The 22781-nt window shown below is 34.9% G+C and overlaps 1 protein-coding gene across 1 annotated transcript in view; it reads left to right on the top strand.

Moving 5' to 3' along the window:
• The window catches only part of AcCoAS (acetyl coenzyme A synthase), a 37164-nt gene that overhangs the window by 3348 nt on the left and 11035 nt on the right, over positions 1-22781 (top strand). The window contains exons 2-6 of the mRNA XM_073074956.1: positions 9308-9503; positions 10045-10284; positions 10823-10938; positions 11218-11410; positions 14437-14570. Of these exons, the coding sequence (XP_072931057.1) occupies positions 9308-9503; positions 10045-10284; positions 10823-10938; positions 11218-11410; positions 14437-14570 (879 nt within the window). The remainder of the gene's footprint in view (positions 1-9307; positions 9504-10044; positions 10285-10822; positions 10939-11217; positions 11411-14436; positions 14571-22781) is intronic.

Consider the following 22781-nt stretch of genomic DNA (forward strand, 5'->3'; position numbering starts at 1 on the left):
TAATCATCAATTTCCTCAAAATAATCTAGGCATTTTATTTTTTTATTATTGTTTAATGCAATTCTACGTCGTATTAGCTTTCAAACACTAAAAAAACCACGCCTCTAACTCAAGTATAAAGTTTGCTAGGAACGTTTCAAAAAAGATACTCATGACGCGACGCACGTGCGCCCTAATAAAACTGGTATAGTCCGACCCATAATTAGATGTCCAAAATATAAACAAAGAAAACTATCAAAAATATGTTTCAATGGTAAATTCATGGTAGTTTCTTATTTTTGACGATATTAAAGTGATAAAACTGTAATAAAATAAATCTTTAATAATTAAAAAAAAATCACTAGTTTGTATTAAAAATGTTATTTATTACCAACACCCTTAAAAACTGCCTTTGTTTAAGCGCTCGTAGGAAACTTTATACTTAAGTTAGAGGCATGCTTTTTTTAGTGTTTGAAAGCTAATACGACGTAGAATTACATTAAATAATAAAAATAAAATAAAAAGCCTAGATTATTTTGAGGAAATTCACGATTACTGAAATTTAACCTAAAAAAATGGCTTTTTTCACACTAATCTGACTATTTTTTTCTGGGAAGATAAGCTTTTTTGTTTTGTTTTTTTCATGGATCAGTACGGCCTATAATTGGCATTCATTGTAATTTTTGTTTGAACATGATAACTCTTTTAGTTCAAAAGTTATAGCGATTTATTTACTTTAGGTGCACAATTCCAAAAAAAAAACTTCAAAAGGTCGTAAAACCCAAAACAAATTTTTTTCATTATTTTTTATATTTTTTTTGTCGACAAAATGCGGTTTAATTTTACCTGTTTCAATATGTGCACTTTATGGAGATTCACCCTGTATATCTATACTTCATTGACGCTTAATGTATTTTTCAGAACAACTTATTTCCAATTGACAATACTTAATATATGATACTGTTCCTCCCTATGTTCGTCCTATTACTATGTACTGTAGGCAGTGATAGTCTAGTGGTTAATAAACTGGGCCTCTCGATCGAGGGGTCCGCGGTTCAAATCCCTCGCACGCACCTCTTTCTATTTTTCAAAATTATGTGCGTATTAAAAATTAATTATCACTTGCTTAAACGGTGACGGAAAACATCCTGAGGAAACCTGAGAGATTTATAAAAAAAATCGCAAGGATTAGTGCGTATTGGTAGACTTCACATACTTTGTGAAGTCTACCAATACTCACTAATCCTTCACATTCTGAGAGGAGACCTGTGCCCAGCAGTGGGACATTAATGGGTTGATGATGATTATGTACTGTACCTATACCTAGTTGAACGTCTTCGATTTAAATGGTCTAAAATATTGTAATTAAATAATTTTCGTATCAACTTCAAAATAAAAAATGAAAATTATTAACTTTTATACAACGTTCCTCAAATTTTGTCGGCGTGTGTAGATGATTTTACAATAATGAATTGTAGACATCGATGACATAAGTAGGTACATACAAAAGACAGCTATTTTGCATACAAGGGTTAGGAGGTTAAACGTGTTATTTGTTCCGTTACTGATTTAACACCTTGATGCTTATCGTAGCATGAACCAAAACTACTAATGCTAAACGGGTCATATTCTTCCCGAACAATGAAGTCTGATTTGCACTACGACTTGTAGGTAATTTCCCGTATCAGGTCCTAACTTTAAATGTCTTTACAGACATGGAATCTCATCACTTTTAAATTTATTTTAATCAATACACTATATCCTTGAGTTTATTCAACTGCAGTCGAGATCCACGAGATCTATGTCTTATGTCTTTTGGTGGCTGCATACATTCTTATAATATTTATACTCTAAATTTATACTCTTTTACGTTGTCGTACTCCGATGGAGGGCGAAAAAGATTTGAAGAAGCATACTCTCTTATAGGTGTAGTCCTTCTCCAAGGTCCTGAATCCACCACACCATAAATAAATTCTAGTTTAGTTGCGTACAATGCACATATTCTCGTATGTTTCGTGATGTGCATAAAAATCTTGTGCGTACTTACGTAGTTTTATTTTCATTTGTATGATAATTTTCCAGTCCTATTACCCACACGCTAGGATTCTAGTCAGATTTTCCACACGGTAATTGATTAGGGAAATTGCGGTACTTCGTAACCGTAATCGAAATTTTCGGATATGCAAAAAAAAAATTCAAAACCGTAGCCAAATCCGATGTAAGTTTCGAAAAATGCGGATAAGAGCGGAGTCTACTCGTAAATGACACACTATTATTAACGTTTTCGCCTGACCAAACTGACGCTGTTCAGTATTACAAATAAAATCAAATCAACATCTATTGTTATTTTATTCAGTTTTATTATTGATACTTTAAGGTTGTAGAGCATTTCGTGATTCGACTCCGGTGGCACCACCGCCTCACTTATGTATTAAGAGTTAATCACAGATGTACGTTGGCGGCGGTAACCACCATCAGGTGGACTGCATGCTACCTCTATTATAAAAATAAAATCCTTGTAATCTAAATATCCATAACGAATGTATTCGATAATCCAAAATAATATTATTAATAAATCCAGAATTATATCGAGATCCGAAGTTTCATATCTCACGGATTTTTGCATATTTCATCACAATAGATACTGCGTGCTTTCGGCTCAAATTCGGCGACGCACTCTGTGCTATTTGATTTTACGGAGTTCTTCAATAATCGATAAAGCGATAAGAACTGGCAAATTAAGAGTACATAGGACCTAGGTGCTTGAAAAGGGATTAAGTTAATGTTGCGTGTTCCGATAGGTAGATAGATGAGTCGATTAACTATCTAAAGTATGAAAAATCGTTAAATAAAAAAGAAGACTATAAAACGAGACTATAAATGACTTCCTATAAAAGAAGAAAAGGGTTTCAATGAACATCATATCATTATTAACTGTTAGATGAGATGTAATAATTGACCTAGTTCGAGTCGAATCCTCAATTTATTACATTTCTTTCTATGGCTGCTGAAAAAATTAAATTTGGATGGTACGGATCCCTTTGTGTGCAAGTTCGACTCGAACTTGGCCAATTATTACTTACAAGAAATATAATTAAAAGTGACACGCAAACAAGCAATTTCACGACAGTGTAATGTTGTGTAAAATTTGTCGTTAAATACAAATTGTTATTACATGAGCACCGCCTCTTGACAAGTCTCGCATGCATTTGCGTTATTTCATTATTTTCCAATTGTTATGAAAATAAATTATACATTTTAGTGGTAAAAACTTGTTACATGCATCCATATAACATCCATATAAAGTCGTGGCTTTGAACGAATTAATACAGTTGTTTAAAACGTTTGATGATAAACGACCGCGTTTGAAACGGCCAGCTTATTAATAATATACCTAAGTAAAAGTAGATATTATACGGATTTCATATTTTGTATTTGTCAGCTTCCATATCCACCGGTGTTAATGATAAATTCTAAGTAATTAACCGTCTTTTATTCTCTATTTAATTGTACGACTATTAGAATCTAATATATTAGTATAATACGACAGAAGTTATCTGATAACTTCTGTCGTATTATACAATAATTAAAAACTTCTCAATATTTAAATAACAATCAGGAATACAAGTTCATGTCCGCGTATTTCTGACAGATGCCAAACTTTGTATTTTCACTCGGTGGTCCCTAATCACCAATTACTTGGAGTTCAGGCGGCGTCCCAGGGAGGGGGGGAAGGGGTCTCAGAAGTCCTCCCTCCAAAACCGTCGAGTCCGACTCGCACTTGGTCAGTTTTTTTTCGTAGGGAAACCCAGCATGGATTCCTATCTGCCACAGGGTTAGCGGAAAAATATGCCGGACTTTACAATAAATAAAAAGGTCTAGTTCTCATGTTATAATAATACATCAACAAACTATTACCCTTTTGGGAAGTGGTTCGTTATGGAGAGGAAGTGGCGAAAGAAACTCCGTATGTGCGCAATTTAAAATCTTTTAAAAGTATATACTCGTATTATACAATGTTATGAGATGAATTGCTTAATAGTATGTTTGTACGGGATGATCTGTTCGCCCAGCGAAAAAATCCCACTTTAAATTAAAAATAAATAATTCTCATGTGAATCCCCCCTCTCAAATCTTATGCTGCGATGGCGCCTGTTGGTGTTGCCAACATAACGTAAAAATATATAGGTTACATCAAACGGGGTCGTATCATAGAAAGGATTAAATACGACATATTTAAAATTTCCGACCAGTTTTGAATAATAAATATTTGAGTGATATCTGGGTATGCGTTCACGTTAAAACATTATTCAAATGACATAAATAACTACATAAGTAGTTATGCGTTTAATTTAATTTACATATTGATTTTGTTAAGGTCTCATTTGAAACAGACTGATCAAAGTTCATTCAACATACGGTAATTTATAAATTTATAAATGTGGTAAATTGTAAAATTGAGGCCGTTTACTTATACAAAAAAAAGTTTTCTAAGTTAAAGGTATCAAATAGCAGCTTATATTTAGACAAAAAGCTTAGATTTTTGCGCTATTAATTAGGTAGGTATCTACTTTTTATGATTTTGAGGAAAATAAACAAAATAATAATAAAAAATCGGACGTGTTATTTAATGTTATGTAATTGTAAACCACCTTTAGATAGTTTTCCCAAATCGAATAGCAAAAGTAATTTAGAGAATTCTATATTTTTACTCGCTATTATGACTAGTTAACTAAAACATTAGAAACCTTTTTTGTATCGGAAATATCGGCTTACGGGTTTGAATTATGTAAGTACAATCGATTTTTTGTCAAGGTAGGCAACCTGCTGTTTATTTATTATGTATGTTAGTTAAAGGTACAGGTCAGTCAAATAGGAAGCAATGACGTCATGTTTATGCACTAGTACTTACACGACCGGCCCTATTATTTTTTACCGTTACGAGTAAAAAACAATAATATGTACGTACGAACATGTTACTATTGATACTAATAGTTTACAGAATAAAAATACTATATCTACATAATTATTATGTTACATTATATTAGGTAGGCAACTATTACCTATCTATTAATAGGAAGTGCAAAATAAGCAGAAATCTTTTAAAACCCTACTTAAGTAATAGATTACTAGTCAAATATCACCATTTATCTTGAAATATATTCTTGCTGCATTATAGTATTAGTCTCAAGTAGCATTACGTACACATACTCGACCTACAAAACAATAACGTTCCTATTTGTGGGTGTAAGCATAATTTACGCATTGATTTTTCAATGACAGGTACTGTGTGTTACTGTGACGGCGTGCTTATCTCGATGTTCCTAAGTACAATACAATCTAGTAGTTAAATATACACGTATGTAATATTTAGTTTCCATTCTTTACGACGAAACTCCTTACATCTATCGAACGAGAGTTACCATCGACCCATTACTGCTAGGCACGGGCCTCATCTCAGAGTGAGAGCAGATTAGGGCATAGTCGACCGCGTTCCACAAGTGAGAATTTGTAGACTTTACACTTTTTAAATAACTTTCAGCATGTAGGTTGCCTTACGGATTTTCCTTCGCCTTTAAACTAGCCGACTGTTGAATGAGGGTAGCTAGGTTAGTACTTAGGTATAGTCCGCGCCAAACTGCTAATCCGTTCTGAAGTTGTTGCGCGCAGGTTTAGTTAGTTTATGCTCGGTAACGTAAGGGCACACTAACGCCGCTAAGAGTATGTACCCGCGGGCGAGAGTGTGCAGCGGGCGGTACCGGGAGTGACCCGCGCTGTCTTCATCCCGCTAATATCTGCAATTTGCTATTTCGACGCGACTCGTTTCTATATTGGGAGTGGACTAGCAGTTTGACGCGGACTATACCTAAATACTTACCTATATAGCTACCCTCATTCGACAGTCGGCTATTCCCTAAAGCCCCTAAAGCTAAAAAGAGTTAAACATAAATATAGATATCTACCATCATGAATTCATGCTAACCCCATCCAATTTTGCTACCCCATAGACAGAAAAAAATATCGAAAAGGGCCAGACGGGAAGGGCGCTTCGAGGGAACCCCAAATACTATCCGTCTAGCCTTTAGGCGATATGTCGACATATCTAAATGATGTTTTGAAAACACCGTGTATTTTTTTATTAAAGTAAGAGAATGAACATGTATGCTATGGGGTCACTTTCGTCGATGGACATCTCGGTATTATCAGCCCTAGATATGACTAGGGACGTACTGAGGTCGGTTACAGATGCGTTACTACCCCTGAAGACTAAGTTAGAATTCCCAGTCTAAATGACTTTCATTTACCACATCGTTCAAACTAAAACATAGCAGTACTTGACACATAGGTACATAACTGTAAAGCAGAAATAGATGTGGTGGTGCTCCCTCCGGAGTACAACGACAAATAGTTCTACCACCTGAGAACTGAAAATACATCGGAATTATTCAAAGCTCTGATGGTGGTAGAATACTTTGTGGTTCGACTCCGGCGGCACCACCGCCACACCTATTTCTACCTAATAACAGCAGTGTTAGGCGCTGCTGTGTTCCGGTTTGAAGGGTGTGGTAAGGGAGACAGACTTTTCCGAGGCGTTCCAGCTTAGTCCTCAGGGGTAGCGGCGCATCTGAGGCCGACCTCAGGTAGGAATATCTAATCCTATCTGGGGTTGATTGCAGATGTCCAGGGGGGGCAGTAGCCGCTTACCATCAGGTGGACTGCATGCTCGTCTGCTACTCCTATATTATATAAAAAAAAAAGCTCAACATCAAATAGCTTATTGTGCTTAACTAGGTGTCACTTATGAAGCAGAATTTGTGCTGCCGAGTACCTACTTATGCAGCACTCAATTCTGTGTCTTCCAATCAACTTACTAAAGTGATACGTACATTTCATTGTTGGATGGCAGTCGCAGCCAGAAATGGCACTAGACCCTTTTATTCGCATTTCATTGTGTGGTTATTGTGATAAACTTAAGTTCCTGCTTAACTGCAAGTCAATATATACTTATAAAACTCTTATATTATTGTAATTGTCTAGACAATAATATAATTACCTCTAGTCTCTAGATCTAGAATATTTATTGTGTAGAATCTCGCCACGGAATAATTGAGATTTTTTAAATGACTTGTTTTAAAAATGTTTATTACTTATTAGTCATTGAAGTGTTCTACTATCCACATTTTGGCTCCGTTTTCAGTCATTTGGTACCAAGCAAAATCTAATAGACTAGACAAAACGAATCACATGAGTCCAAACTCGAGAAGTTTACTATACTATTTCCATTTCTTTATTTTCTCGATGACAGATCGACGCCCATGTAATTTTGTGTTGTTTACGTTAAAATGTCACACAGATACTGTACTTCATGGACAGGTAGTGATGTACTACATATAATGATTACTATAGGAGCTATAACGATAAACGTAACACGATAACAGATCCGTTCTTTTTTACAAAATGTAAGAAACTAAACTACTGCCGGATACTTTTGTACAAATTTATTAACTATATTATATTATATTACATATACTTATAATATTATATTTCATTACAAGATGTTACACGTATACATTTTTGATTGATAATGCCTACTTCTTTAAAATTTTCGAAGTTTTTGTAATAAGTAGGTACTTATAGGTAGGTACTCGACAATGAAACGAAATAATTATTACGACAGGTAATCTTTTCTTATTTATTTTAATCAAAATTTCAACACTACGAAGAACTGTCATCGAGTAGCTACTAAAAAAATCGACTGGCCAGCTCCTGGCTCTACAGCCAGGCCAGATCAGACATGTCATCAAGACATCGTTACTTAATATTTATGCAAATCAAATTAATTAATTACATACTTACATACTCGTACACAAAGAAAGAAAGAATGAAACTATTGCTCGTTTCAATTTAAAACTTTATTATTCCCGCGCAAAATACAACTCCAACGTCAAGAGCGTTATTTTTTATGCTAACTCATACCAGCCAGTGTCAATATAAATGGGAAATTATTATTATAAAAATGACATAAAAATAATACAAAATAATTACATATATATCACGGATATATCTTATTACATTTGAACTGGTTCTAATTAATATTAAACACTTATCGACAAGGTCAAGTAGTAGGTACGGTCTACGGAGTGTCGCTAACCTCGACACAATGCAGACTGATTTACCTTCCTCGTAACCTATATTAAGAAAACGGAATTGTTTTGAGAGGGAAAATATTGTTTTCCTGCCTTCCACTTAGTTTCATTACAAGGATTAGGTAACAAAAAGTAATATGTAGGTACCTATATATTATTGTTCGAAAAATCGTATTACGTTACGAGAACATTTGCTTTATTATATGATTGAACTAGCAAGCGAGCAAGCAAACGCCCCCTGACGGTAAACCACCGCTTAGCAAAGACGAGAAAAAAATCTTCTAAGAGAAGGATCATTTCTAGGATTTCCGCTATTTTTCGGCGTTTTTCGCTTTATTTATTGAACTGTAATAGGAAGACAGTTGAAAATGTCCACAATTAATTTTTAAGGCAGCTGTGTTAACAAATACTTAACTAAATAGTAAATAACTGGTGATACGGAACCCTCCGTGTGTGAGTTCGACTCGCACTTGGCCAATTATTCAATGGCCATAGCCGACCTCAAGTATTCCACCATTTCTGGACACTCCCTTGAGATATCTAGCACAGCTCTTACCTGGTGGTAACTATGTTCTCCAAAAAGTTACATATCATATTTAAGGACTAAATTGGAATGCCTGGAAATTGTGCACTAATTTAGTTTAGTTAATAGTAGTGCACTAGTTATCTAATGACACAGGACATTATATAATGGTAAAAGTCAATGAGCTGGTTATCAATGCGTGATCTTATGACTTCAGTCTGTACCTATACCTACAATACACATAATCATAATATTACATAGTATTTAGTAGTACAAATTCTGGGAAAAAATCCGGGATAAACTAAAAGAACAGGTAATTTTTTAGAAATCACGTTTTTCCGTACGGGGTTGCCAGATGTTTATGTCGAATTGTTTTTAGATTCAATCCCTGATTGAATTACACTTAGTAGAATTATAAGAAAGACTGATCGTGTTTTAGAAAGCACATTTTTTCCGTATGAGGTTACCAGAAGTTTATGTCCAAATGTTTCTGGATTCAATCCCTGATTGAATTATAGTAGAATTATAAGATTGATTATACAAAATGCAGTAAATTATAAAAAAAATGTTCAAACGGATCAACCTTTCTCCATTCAGTAATTCGTTTTAGGAATAAGTAATTGTAAAATTGTTTGGTCTCAACCAATGTTTTTTTTAGGGAGGGCAACCACCCCGACGACTACAGCCGCATCACGTACAGGAAGCTGCTGGACGAGGTGTGCCAGTTCTCCAACGCCCTCCGCGACATCGGCGTGGTCAAGGGCGACCGAGTCTCCGTCTACATGCCCATGATTTTGGAGACTGTCGTCTGCATGCTGGCGTGCGCTAGGATCGGCGCTATACATTCCGTTGTTGTAAGTTTTTATTTATTATGTTAAGTATGATAATTGTAAGCGAATACGCGGTCCACCTTCTTTTCTTCTTCTTCAGCTAGTATAATATAAATAGTGCGATTGCCTTAGGAAAAGGTTAAATTATAAAAAAATGATCATGATCAACGCCGCATATGGACATCTCTAGTAAGCCCCAAATAGGATTAGAGTCATATCTGACACGATAGGAACGCATCTGTGGCCCACGGACGCGTAGCTTCCTTTGCGGATCAAGCTGAATGCCTCGTGTAAGTATCTACCTTGTCACAGCATTCAAGCCAGTTTACAGAAACGAACTTTGATGCGTCCTACGTCATAAGTCGTAGTCTGGCGCCTATCAAGTGGCTTTAATAGCGATGCAGATTAACAATCGAGTTTAAATACCCGGACCTATCTTACCCGTGAATCTTACATATGAATAATTGATACACTCGCAAAGTTTAACACACTTTTTGCATATTCGTTCTTTATTTCCTGTTTTTTCATCTGTAAAATTACGTCTATACATATTTTCCTTGTTTAGTTTGCGGGATTCTCATCGGACTCGCTCGCGGAGCGTGTTGCCAACTGTGAGGCTAAAGTGCTGGTGACCGCTGATGGCGCCTGGCGCGGGGAGAAGCTGCTGCTCCTGAAGAAAACTTGCGAGGATGCCATGTTGAAGGCTAAGATCAAGTACAAGCACACGGTTGAAAAGTGCATCGTCGTGTCCCACCTCTCCCGGGTGACGCCTTGCGGCACTCTGCCTGATGATCACAAATCTCTCGTAAGTTAGGCCGATTATTAATAGTATTGTTCAGATATATCCACTACTAAATGTGTTATAATTGACGAGCTTACTGCAGTACAACAGGTTAAAATATTCCACAAGTACCATTCTGTTACCTACAGAGCGATATTAAAATATAATGAGGTTTGCTATATACATACCTTGGATTTTTAAGGATCCGTATGCTGATGGTAAAATACCAAACCTTTAGGTAAAGTTTAGTCCTAGGTACGTGTTTCTGTTCGACTATTAACAACAACAAGCCGACATGCCATAAATAAAATTAAAAAATAAAATTGAATTGCAGAGCACAAGCCGTGGTGCAGCGCTTTTTACATGTTTTTATTTGCATAAATTACAGCATTTTTCTACTATGCAATTATAATATCATATTAAATAAATCGTATTATTTATAAAAATATATTTCCTATATGAGATGATTATTTTTTAGCCGACCTGCGGCAAATTCATCCTGTGCTTTTGTCGCGTATTTTTTTGTGGGGCGGCAAATAATTTAGGTAATATTTTGTTGCAGTACCGCTGGAATGACAGCGTAGACCTGTGGTGGCATGATCTCATGGAAGTGCAATCTACTTGTTGCACTCCGGAATGGATGGAGGCTGAAGAGCCACTGTTCATGTTGTATACCAGGTAAGAAATAGATTTACTACTTATTAATTAGATTTTAGATTAATGTAATATTTGTTGCCCTTTTTGTGTATATAGTATACAGGGTGAATTTTTCAAATAAGCTTTCAGGGCCAAATCCGAAACTATAAGAATTAGATTAGGATTAAATCCGAAACTATAAAAATCAGAGGTGCGTGTCTAGGCTTTGAACCTGAGACTCCTCGATCGAGAGGTCGAGTTTCTTAACCACTAGGCTATCACTGCCATCATATTCATTAAAATTCTACGTATTATATTTAGCGGTTCCACCGGCAAGCCGAAGGGTGTGATGCACACCACCGCTGGCTACATGATCTACGCCAGCACCACCTTCCGCTACGTGTTCGACTACCGCGAGAAGGACATCTACTGGTGCACTGCTGACGTCGGCTGGATCACTGGACACACCTACGTCGTGTACGGGCCCCTTCTCAATGCCGCCACTTGTGTCATGGTAAGTAATAATATGTCTAAAGGTAGAACCCTTCTTGATTCGACTCCGGAGTTTTACAATTATCAGCTTTTTGAAATCTATTACTTGTTTTTGCCAAAGATACCCTTGTTTTTTTGGAACCTAATTTCTTAGACGGTAAAGTTAACCTGCGCCACGATCAGCACATTTTGAGGGCGGCAAAATTCCATTAATATAATATGATTTTAATAAACCTTCTTTATCACCCTTTATTTCGGAGAATTTTACAAATTGTACGTTTCGACTTTTTCATATTACAGTGCAACCTTAATATAACGTACCTCAATATAACGATTTCCTCGATTTAACAAATTCTTCGTAATCCCCTTGAATTGTCCATAAGAGTCAATATAAAATATACCTTTACATTGCGAACATTCTTTGCGTACAACCTCTTAATAACGAATTTTCAACTATCAAGAAAAAGTATTCATACCTCTAATTAACGAATTTTGCCAACCCAAAACCTTTATATAAAGTTTCCACCAATAATATAACTCTTAATCTTATAATGTGATTCATGTCTCGACATGTTTCGACACGCTTTTGTTTGTAAAGTAATAATTGTTGTTTTGATGGAAAGTAATGTAAACACCTCTGCTCGTCACTATTGTTAAAGATTTAAGTTAAAATGGCTCAGAAACGTAAAAGGTGTTCCTTATCGGTCGCAGAAAAGCGAAACATCATTAATTATGTTGACCAAAATCCCATGACGAAAAAATTTGACATAGCTAATAAGTTCGGGATTCCCGCAAGTACATTGGCTACAATTTTAAAATTTAAATATAAGTTTTCAGAAGAAAGTGGTGTGAATGTAAACAGTAAAAGATTAAAATCATGCGAGTTCAAGGACGTAGAGGAATGTGTGTTAAAGTGGTTAAAACAGTGCCGAGACTTTGTAACGAATTTTAGACCAATCTAACCTCAACATAACAAACCTCAGTTCAACGAATTACTTGATATTACGAATATTTTCTTGTTCCCCTCCGATTTGTTATATCGAGGTTGCACTGTATATGGATAGACCTGTGTTTTTTGCTGACCTATTCTCAAAACTTCCATTAAACTTCAAAATGTTGATGAAATTGATAGATGGCAATACTTATAATAAATTGTTCTTTGTAAACTAAACATTTCCTCTGTTTATTTACATTTTTGTAGGTTAATGTAGAACGCATTTGTCATGCAATATAACAAATGCGTCCTTAGTACAATTAATATGGCTTTATCTCTGACCTTGTTCGAACAAAGCTTTCATAGTAACTAAAACAATCCACAAGTTATGTTATAACTGCATTAAATGTTCATTATTCACGAGAAAGTTGGTCAACGACAAAGCCGTTGCCACACTACCTGCTTTATTATAATAATTTTAGGCGCTGCTGTGTCAAAGCTTAGGATTTAGCAAAGAAGTTGTAGGTAGGTTGATTATAAATGTCTATGGCCGATAATTGCACATCCACCAGATGGTCTGGTGGACTGCATGGCTGTTTGGTAGTTCTACTTATTATGTAAAAAGTAATTTCTCTTCTAATATATTTTTCGTTTTAGTGCCCTACTTTATATCTCTGCATAGTAACGAGATTTGGTTATCTCCCAAGTTTACCATTTGAGATATTACTGTGATTACATATTGTGATAAGGTCATTAGCAGCCTCCACCTACATAATATCTAAATAACAGTAATTTTGACAGATTAATGAATGTTTATGTGGTGATCGTTAACATTTTACGTCCTCACAGTAATTTAATTTATCATAAACTTTTTATCACACTTTTTATTTTCTTTAAGCGATTTAAGTAGTTTCAAACATACACAAAAAAGTAAATAGTTAATTTAATAAAAAGTGAATGAATGGAAATGAAGTGGAATCACGGAAATTTACTCACTTACATTCAATTCATTCTCCTAACAACCTTGATGTAGCTGTAGTAAAAAAATGTTGTATAAGTCTATGGGTATTATATTTTTTAACATAATTATAACTGGCGTTACTTCCTAACAGAATAAATAATGTATTTCACTTTTTAAAATGTAGAACAAAGTTATTAAAAATATCTTGTTATATTTAGCAGTTTTAAAATGATTCTTAAATGTACACTTTTAAGATTGGTGCGTTGGGTTTATCAAGCGTAAAAGTAACTTCTTTCAAGTAGACTTCAAATATAAAAAGGGCTATAGGTTCCAGAATTTCCTAAAAAAAGTCAAATAGGATTCCCGGACGACATAAAAAGAAATTTTATTCCAGGCCACAGGTTCACAATATTATTTTTTGTTATGCGCATAACATACACATTACAAAAAAGTATGGCTTTTAAAGCATTCTAAGCGGTAACTTAGAGACTTGCAATAAGTGTGCAAATAAGTGGGTCTGGGACGAAAGCGCAATTATTATCTACTGTGATAATATTAACACTTTGTGCTCTGTTATAAAATCTGTTTTTATCTTTTTGTGGCATTCTAAAATAATGATATGTAGGACGTTGGACACTATAAATACTTATTTTATATTGTTTTAAGGTTCATCGTGTGTATTTTATTTATACATAAGAATAAACTTGTAATTGGAGACGAATATTTTATTAAGGTGTCATTCAAAGAATAACGGTTTTAGCACGAAATGAAAAGAACTAGGATTTAGAGTGAATGAATTAGCATATAGGTATAGTTCGCGCCAAACTGCTAGTCCGCTCTGACGTTGTTGTGAGCAGGTGTAGTCATACAATGTACTATAGCGACGCAATGCATTTCTATATTCAGAGCGGACTAGCAGTTTTACGCGGAGTATAAGTGACTCATTCAGCCGTGAATCTTCTATCGCCATCTGTCGTCAAGTCTGATTAAAATGAATGCATAGTTTAAAAAATTAACCGAATAACGAGTTAGTAACAAGCTAGTTTAATTTGAACATATTCAGCGTTGCTACATTCCAAGACATTTTTTCCTGTAGTAAAAATATATGAAGGCCACTTTCGACCGTCGGTTTTACGTAATATTCTTTCCACAGTTCGAGGGAACACCGTTCTACCCTGACAACGGCCGGTACTGGTCCACGGTGGAGAAGTACAAGGTGAACCAGTTCTACACCGCCCCCACCGCCATCAGGTCGCTCATGAAGTTTGGTGAAGAGCACATCAAGCAGTAAGTAGTATTCAATTTGATATTTTATTTTCAATTTGATGTAATGGGGACTTATATACGCGGTTTATATTTTTAATATCAACAAACATGTGACTAAATCCGCGTACCGTGAGTACCCGTTATATATTAGAAAATTAGATTAAGTAACTGTTTGCATTTATCTTAGCCACGTCACACGTGGTTGTGGGTGAAAATTCGTGGTGGCTTCTTGTCTTTGCGTTGTGGTAACTACTAGAACATGTCTTTCCGATAGAGTGACCTCTCATGCTCAGTGTCGTTACGGGTTGAGTTGTGAGTGCGATGCGGTGGTTGTATCCACACAAATTCGGCCTCTCATTCCGGGAGCCCGAGGTTCTAATCAATCAATGACCTCTGATTTTCCAAAGTTATGTGCGTATTAGAAATTAATTATCACTTGATTAAAGAGTTCGAAAAAAATATTTTCAAGGATGTCTTGGCATATATTTCCTTGGCCAGCGAATTGGCCAAAACTGAAATGGACGTAATAAGAGGACTTCGAGAGAATGCAAAATATGCAAAAAATCCCCCTAAAGACAACATATTATTCACAATGTTATCTCCACGCATATAAACCATATTACACCTATACATTTATTTCCGAGTGGAGTACCTATCTTAACAACGTATGTAGGTCCGTATCTAATGTAACATGACCACGTGATCTTGATAAGTAAGAACCTAAGTAACCATCTCAAGTAAACTCATCGGAAACTTACTATGCAATTACAATTAACGTGGAATGATAGAATGTCACAAGAAATAATATTTTTATAGTTATAGAAATAATTAAGTTCAGAAAATAATAATAACGCTTTTACACTCTTATTTAATTACTGTTTATATTACCTAACTTACTTTATATGTACGTAACTCGTTTGTTATAAAAACGAAAGTCTGATGTTAGTTAAATTATTGTAAATCTTTATATTTTATTGGGTTAGTATAGACTTAATACACCTTTGATATCATTTTAAGGACTCTACAGGTTTCAATACGATATTTTCCTTCAGCTTTAAAGCAATTTTTAATATAGATCCCCAGAATAATGAGGAGAATTTCAACCAAATGCGCTATAATATTTCAAATTTCAATTTAGTCTGGGACGCTGTGCCTAGTTAAATCGCCTGGTACGTTGCTCTCATCAATCGATTCTTGTTTGCGCAGTATTAATTGGTCGTCTAGACATGTTTTGTAGCCAAGCACCCCTGTTGGGGTGCTCAAAGCGAGGGGTTCTCATCTACCTATGAAATATGTCCAGACTACACAAACAATATGTATACGACCGTACCCGAGGGTGATCCTTTACTAAACATTTGCCTGTAATAATCAGTTTCGAGTTGACCGTTACATCAAAGCGAGCGTTAACTCCGTAAGTTGAATTCGCGAAGTCGGGGTATGGTATGGTTTTAACATGTGATGCGAACATTTACATTAATTAAGCAATAGTGTGGGAGCAGTAAGTCTATCATCGGTTAATCGGTAATCGAGAGTACCATGTACCTGAAAAAAGACAAATCGAAGAGATTTCAAAATCGCGTAACTCCGGTTTCGCGTAAGTAGGGATAGCCTAAGTCGAGGTATGACTGTATTATAACTTGTACCTAATGTTGCAATTTGTGTACACTGCATATACGAGAGAAAATCTGTTATACATTTGGTCGATTGTTTTTAAACTTTCCATTACAACCAATTGTTCATGAACTAGTGAGGCAGTATTATAATTCTTAAAAGCGAATTTTCGTTTGTTACGTTACAGCTAAATGTTTCGGTGTGGCAGCAGCTTTAGAGCCATCGTTGTAATAAAAATTCGGCCCCTATGCTTGTTCGCCAAACTGAAAAATAACTCGAAGCATTAACTGCGTTATTACATTTCTCTTTAAGAGTGATTTTATACTTTTTCATCCCCAAATTCCCGTGGGACTAAATTATTAATCCCGATTTGTCGAATGTCTCTCCCGTTGCGGTCAATTTTAGTATTTTATCATGAATGTCTATTCTTAGATATTTATTGCTTCACGTGTTTCCAGTTTGGCGAAACAATTATTTTTAGAAATATCATCTAATTGACATACATATGACCCGATGACTCTATGTGTGAGGAAGATCCTAATAAGTTATTACAGAACAGTGTTGAAGAATAGCTATGAATCAAGATTAGGTCACTCATCATTAATCCATTATTGTTCCATTTCTAGGTACAGGTCTTCTCTCAAAATGAGAAGGGTTTAGGCTAGCGTCCACCATGCTGACCAAGTGAGGATTGGTAGAGTTCACACACACACACACACACACGCACTTGAAGGATTCCACACCAAGTTGCGCTTGTTTGTCAAAACGAGAGATAAATAATTTCTTACACACAAATAACTTCTAAGAATCAAATCTTAAGTAGTTTCCTAACGTAATTCATCTACCTCTACCCTTAGTTTTTACGTTTGCCCGAAAACTTTTGTCGTTTACGAATACGCTCATACAGCGCCCCGTGGACTGTATCGGAATTTAAATTCCGCAGTATCAGAAACGGAACTATAACGCAGTTTCAAAAACGGAACTATAACGCTATCAAAATTAAATTGAAAATGTAAAAATAAATGCGTTCTATTTATATTTGTAAAATTTAATGTCCTTACAATTGACCCTTCAGTTTTTTTAAACTTTTAATGCGAAATTATAGTTCCAATACGTTTCACGGGGGCACTGTATGAACGAATTCGTAACCGTTAACCGTTTTCGAGCACACGTAAGAACTCAAACTGAGGGTACTGATTAACAATATCTACTGAGAATACACCCAGTTCATTATGTTCGCTTAAAACGCTATCATTGTGTTCATTGAAACATAGGTATGCATACTTACATTAATGAATATCAATAACTTTACAACTGTCAACAACGCAATGTTTTCATAGTACACATTAGATTTGCATTTGTCATTGATTGATGTAACTACGTGGCACAAATGTTATGATGTCATCTACACCCATTACCATCTCTCATTCCTATTTTATGGAGTTTCCATCCATCTCTTTGTCATTCTTCTTCGTGAATGAAACACTTTGAAAAACGGCGGTACGTCACTATGTGCAAACATACTTCTGTCAAGAATGTTCTACGAATAAAACATTCACATTTGATTTTTTTATAATATATATTCAAAAGGAAATTACCATATTGTTAACCTGAATCATTGTAACCCCCGGACTGCCTGATCAACATGCTTCAAATGGAAACGTTCTACCTGAAGCTGAAGGACGCGTGGCTCCTCCTGAGCACTTAGGAGGTCGCCTCATATGTAGGTCACACACAAGTGTGTGTTACACTTACATCGGAACGCAAATCATTTCACGCCTAAAATAGGTGTAGCGGTGGTACCTACCCCGGTGAACCATTTTGATTTGATTTCTTTTTTATTTAATTTGTCATGTATCTACCACAGGTATGTGTCGTGTTACTTTGTCTGTGTCCCAATAGTACATTACGATACGAGGACGAAAAATTTTTTTCTGACAAGTGTGAGTTTGCAGGCCGAGCCGCAGGCGAGGACTGCAATCACACGAGTCAGAAAAACATTTTTCGTCCGCGTGTTGTATAAAATTTTATATTACGGGGTCGGAAATGGGGGTTTTGCGCACGCGAAGCGTGCGTAAAACGTCAATTTACGCACGCCGTGATATAAAGATATTAACGCACAGACACAGAATTATTTTGTTTATTACCGAAGTGACGTAACATGGGCATCAAAATGGCGACTAGCGTTTTATGAACAGTTTAAAAAAATAAAACTGAACTCGCTTGCTTTCACACAATCTATCTATCATAGGGACCTTTTAGATTTTGTTGTATAAGAGGCATAATTACCCTATTGTGATTATATCATCATGCTGTAACCGTAATCTCTAAGTTTGCTGAAGGCATCAGTACAGTGGTGATAAAAATAGTCATTACATAAAATGATAATAAATATTCAATATTATTTTCTTGTTCCTTTCAGCCAAAAAGGTGTACCAATGTAGGCAGAAGTTCCTACGATAATTATTTTCGTCTTTGAAAGGAAAGGCTTCCATATGTATTTTTATGCTTATCGATCGGTCCGAAGATATTTTTTGAATAAAGTTGGTACTTTCTTTGTCACGTCTTGGTTACGACAGACAGACAGACATCTATTTTTAGTAAGTAGCAGAGTTGAGCGCTGCTTTGTTTGGGTTTGAAGGGTGTCGTAATGGAGGCGTAGATACCTACTTCAGAGGCGTTTTCGAGTCCTCAGGGATAGCTTCTGCATTTGCTGCCCACCTCATGTAAGACTTGTTACCTGGGATTGATTACAGATGTCAACGCTGTTTTACAAACAGTAAATTAATATCATTTTAAAGTTACATACAAATTATCGAATCAAGCGCATGGAAATATAATTCGTACCATTATTGTACCATAACAATCATCTACACAGTTACTTCAAAACTTTAGCGATGTTTAATTAGAAGTAGGTAATTACTGCAATTTTTACGTATATTTTAGTGTGTTCATTGTACAATATAACTTTTACAATCTAATTTTTGTAGAATGGAAACTGGGTTAACAGTTTCGTTAGTGTGCGCGAATGAACAAATACTAAAACAAAAAGAAACGCAGACATTTTTTAAGTAGTTGTAAGTACAGTATCCTAACTTCCTAACTATATTATAAATGTGAAAGTCAAGTTTTTGTGAGTTCTGACGTCATGAGGGGTTCAGTAGTATCTCAGGGTATCTTTTATCCCGAAAAATAGCATTTTTCCTACAATTTGCAGGTAGACTTCTCCGGTGCACCGTAGTGTGTATGAGAGGCATTAGTTATAACATTAAATGTAGTGTACACAAACTTATTCCACTATGACTATGTAAATATGAAATATCATCTCTACTGATTAACCGCGTGTCGTTACTGTCCGCACATAGATAGTATTTGTATATTTGTCATAAATTTATCGCGTTATTCAATGTGATATTATGGTGTACTTATTATCATTATCATTGTATTGGCTATGCAAAATTATCTATTCTATTAAGAACCTCACAAGTATGGAATGTTAGGTACATTCCGTACTTGTGAGATTTCCGATAGGTATAGTCCGCGCCAAACTGCTAGTCCGCTCTGAAGTTGTTGCGAGCAGGTGTACCTACATACAATTTGCTATGGCGACGCGATTCATTTCTATATTCAGAGCGGACTAGCAGTTTTACGCGGACTATAAAAATGATAGAAATTGCTATTATTACTTACTAGCACTTCTTATTACTACTTTTTTTACGATTATAATCTATGCACAGACACCATAGATTAGTAAAGATTACTCATTCCTAACTAGAAAATGTGCCCAGTTTTGAGAATTGAAATACTTGCGTAAAAAAGTTTTGCCACGTCTCCGTGCTAAAATATCCCTAAAATATTTGAAATAATTATTTATTTATTATGTAAATTCATGTAAATTACGCAGTATTCGTTATTTATTCGTAAATTTTCTCTAAAAATGTTTTTATTTGTCAAGAAATCAAAAAAAGAACTTACGATAATAAGCTATTTGTGGCTTCATTCAATTTCAAGGCGGCGAAGTATCTTTACTAATCCATGACAGACACGCAAAGCTTACATTCGTATTATATGTTGGTAGATATAGTTTTTAATAAGATTTAATTGACGAAACCGATAAGCGTAACAAGATTAGACCTAAGCGAATACCTTCATTATGATTCTAATAGAATTAGCCAGTATACGTACCTACCAATCTAACTACTTGTCACGCATAACAGTTATAACGCGTCAGTGTGACCTCAACGCTTCAATTTGTTACTAATTAGGAAGGACTGAATAATATACCCTTTATTAATAAAGTCATATCATCCATTCAATTTTTGCCTTAAATCGAAATTTTACACAATTTCTAGTACGCAAAAATTGACAAATTCCGGTCTTTGGTAGGGTGGCAATACGTTGGATATCTTCAAATCTTTACAAATGTGGTGGCTCTGAGGCAACGAACGAGTGGAGGTCCCTGCTATTTTCTGAATTACAAGCAACGTTTTACTTTCTTTTTTCAAATATTTACTGTTGGAATATAGCAAAAACTCAAGCCTCTTATAATGTATAATATTCAAGTAGGTTATATATGATAAAGCTGGCAGCTGAAAAACATATAATTTTACTTCTTCTAATTTGTCATTCTGTCAATGTTTCGATATAATAAAAAGTATCTTTTTGGAGTGAATTTTATTTTATTATATTTCATAGTTTATTTTCTCGTTCTCCTGTGGCCTATTCCCAACAGGTTATGGGCCCAGGCTACGCTATCGTAAAATATTGAAAAATATAGTTATCTACTAAGTATAAAATTTATGTAATATTTCAAACATGGAGTCGCGGAAGAAAAAGACACATGAAAAATGTTTGATGGCGAACGGCGATGGCAAACAATAATATATAAGTGTCTAAACCAATACCGTCTACGGCGAAAACAATAATGGATGACTTAAATAAAATTACGAATGGAGAATTTTTTTGGCTACACAATTATTTTGACTGCGTAAGAAACAACTTAATTTGGAATTGCGACCAGATATCAAACGCTGATACAACTTATTTTAATGATTGAGTAATATGATCACTAACTTGGTGCTAAACTTGATTAAATGGATCAATGGATGAAATGGATCGACGGATTATGGATCAAAGGATGAAACGAATCGACGGAATGCATATAATTCAATGTCTCATCTTTTAGATTCAATGAATACATTCAAAATGTTCAAAGTAAAATTGAGACCTGAAACAACTGAACTTCAAATATCACACGCTTGTAAAAATATAAATTTTAATATAGAAAAATGTGTAAACTACTACAAGAATACTTACTACATCATGCAGATACACAAGCTAATATGAATTTTTATCATGGAAACTGTTGGTGTAAAAATTATATTTTTTGCGATCTGAACCCGTCGCTATTACTGATGCTAACTGTCATTATATCAAGTACCTAATTGCAACAAAATGGAGACAGTAGTAGCTATATAACTGTAAATGCATTGGACACTGCAAATAAAAATAAGGACAGTTTCGCTTTTATGTCTTAAAAATGAAATTTATTTGATTTTTGTTCCAATTCTAACCCTGACACTTGTTTTTCTTTTAGATTTGAAAACTCTGATCACTTTGAAAATACAAAGGATTAATATGTGTCAAATGACAGACTACGTTTAAAATTGGAGGAGCTAAAGATTTGGTAAAGGTCAAAAACAAAGAATTTAAAATTCTATACTGTTCACCAAAAGTTCTGTGGAACTTTAGTTCTATGGAACTTAAGCTGTACCTATGCAGCTTCTTAGTAAATCGAATTGAATAATAAAAGGTATGTGCCGGTTATTAAAAAATGAAGGGCATATTTATAAAAATAGTAAATGTCTAATATGTAGTATAAAGGATGATAGTATCATTATTTTTTCATAAAATGATAGATCACAGTATAAAATAAACTTAATTCAAAGTTAGAAATCGTATTAGTTATGGGCGTTATGGCACAAACGGTCATTTGAATAAACAGAAATTAAATTTGAATAGCAGTGATAGCCTAATGGTTAAGAAACTCAACCTGTCTAACGAAGGGTCCGAGGTTCAAATCCCAGGCAATCACCTCTGAATTTTTTCAAAGTTATGTGTGTATTAGAAATTAATTATTACTTGCTTAAAAGGTAAAGGAAAACATCGTGAAGAAATCTTCTACACCTGAAAGATTTATATAATAAAAAATCTGAAAGGTATGTGAGTCTACCAATACTCACTTGGCTAACGCGATGGATTATGACCTAAACCTTCTCATTCTGATAGGAGACTCATGCCCAGCAGTGGGACAATAAATGGGTTGATGAAATTTGAATATTTTTAAAGATTTTATTATTGACCGTCATGTGACAATCTTGAATACTTATATGTAATCTGTGATCTTGAATTTCTGAAAGTCAAGACTGACCAGCTAGTGGTAAAAAAAAAACATTTTTTTTTATTATTCACTGTGATGTTTGCGATTCGATAACGTCGACTTCCTTTGATGACAAAAATTGTCTTTATGTTACATGTATTTTAAATGGGAAATAAGTAATAAATAATAATAGTATCATTTTAAAAGTCTAAAAGTGAAAATGTATCCTATAGTAACATTAT

The sequence above is a fragment of the Epargyreus clarus genome, unplaced genomic scaffold, assembly GCF_041222505.1.
Source record: "Epargyreus clarus isolate Ecla_fem2 unplaced genomic scaffold, WU_Ecla_fem_2.2 ptg000007l, whole genome shotgun sequence".
NCBI classification, from domain to species: domain Eukaryota; kingdom Metazoa; phylum Arthropoda; class Insecta; order Lepidoptera; family Hesperiidae; genus Epargyreus; species Epargyreus clarus.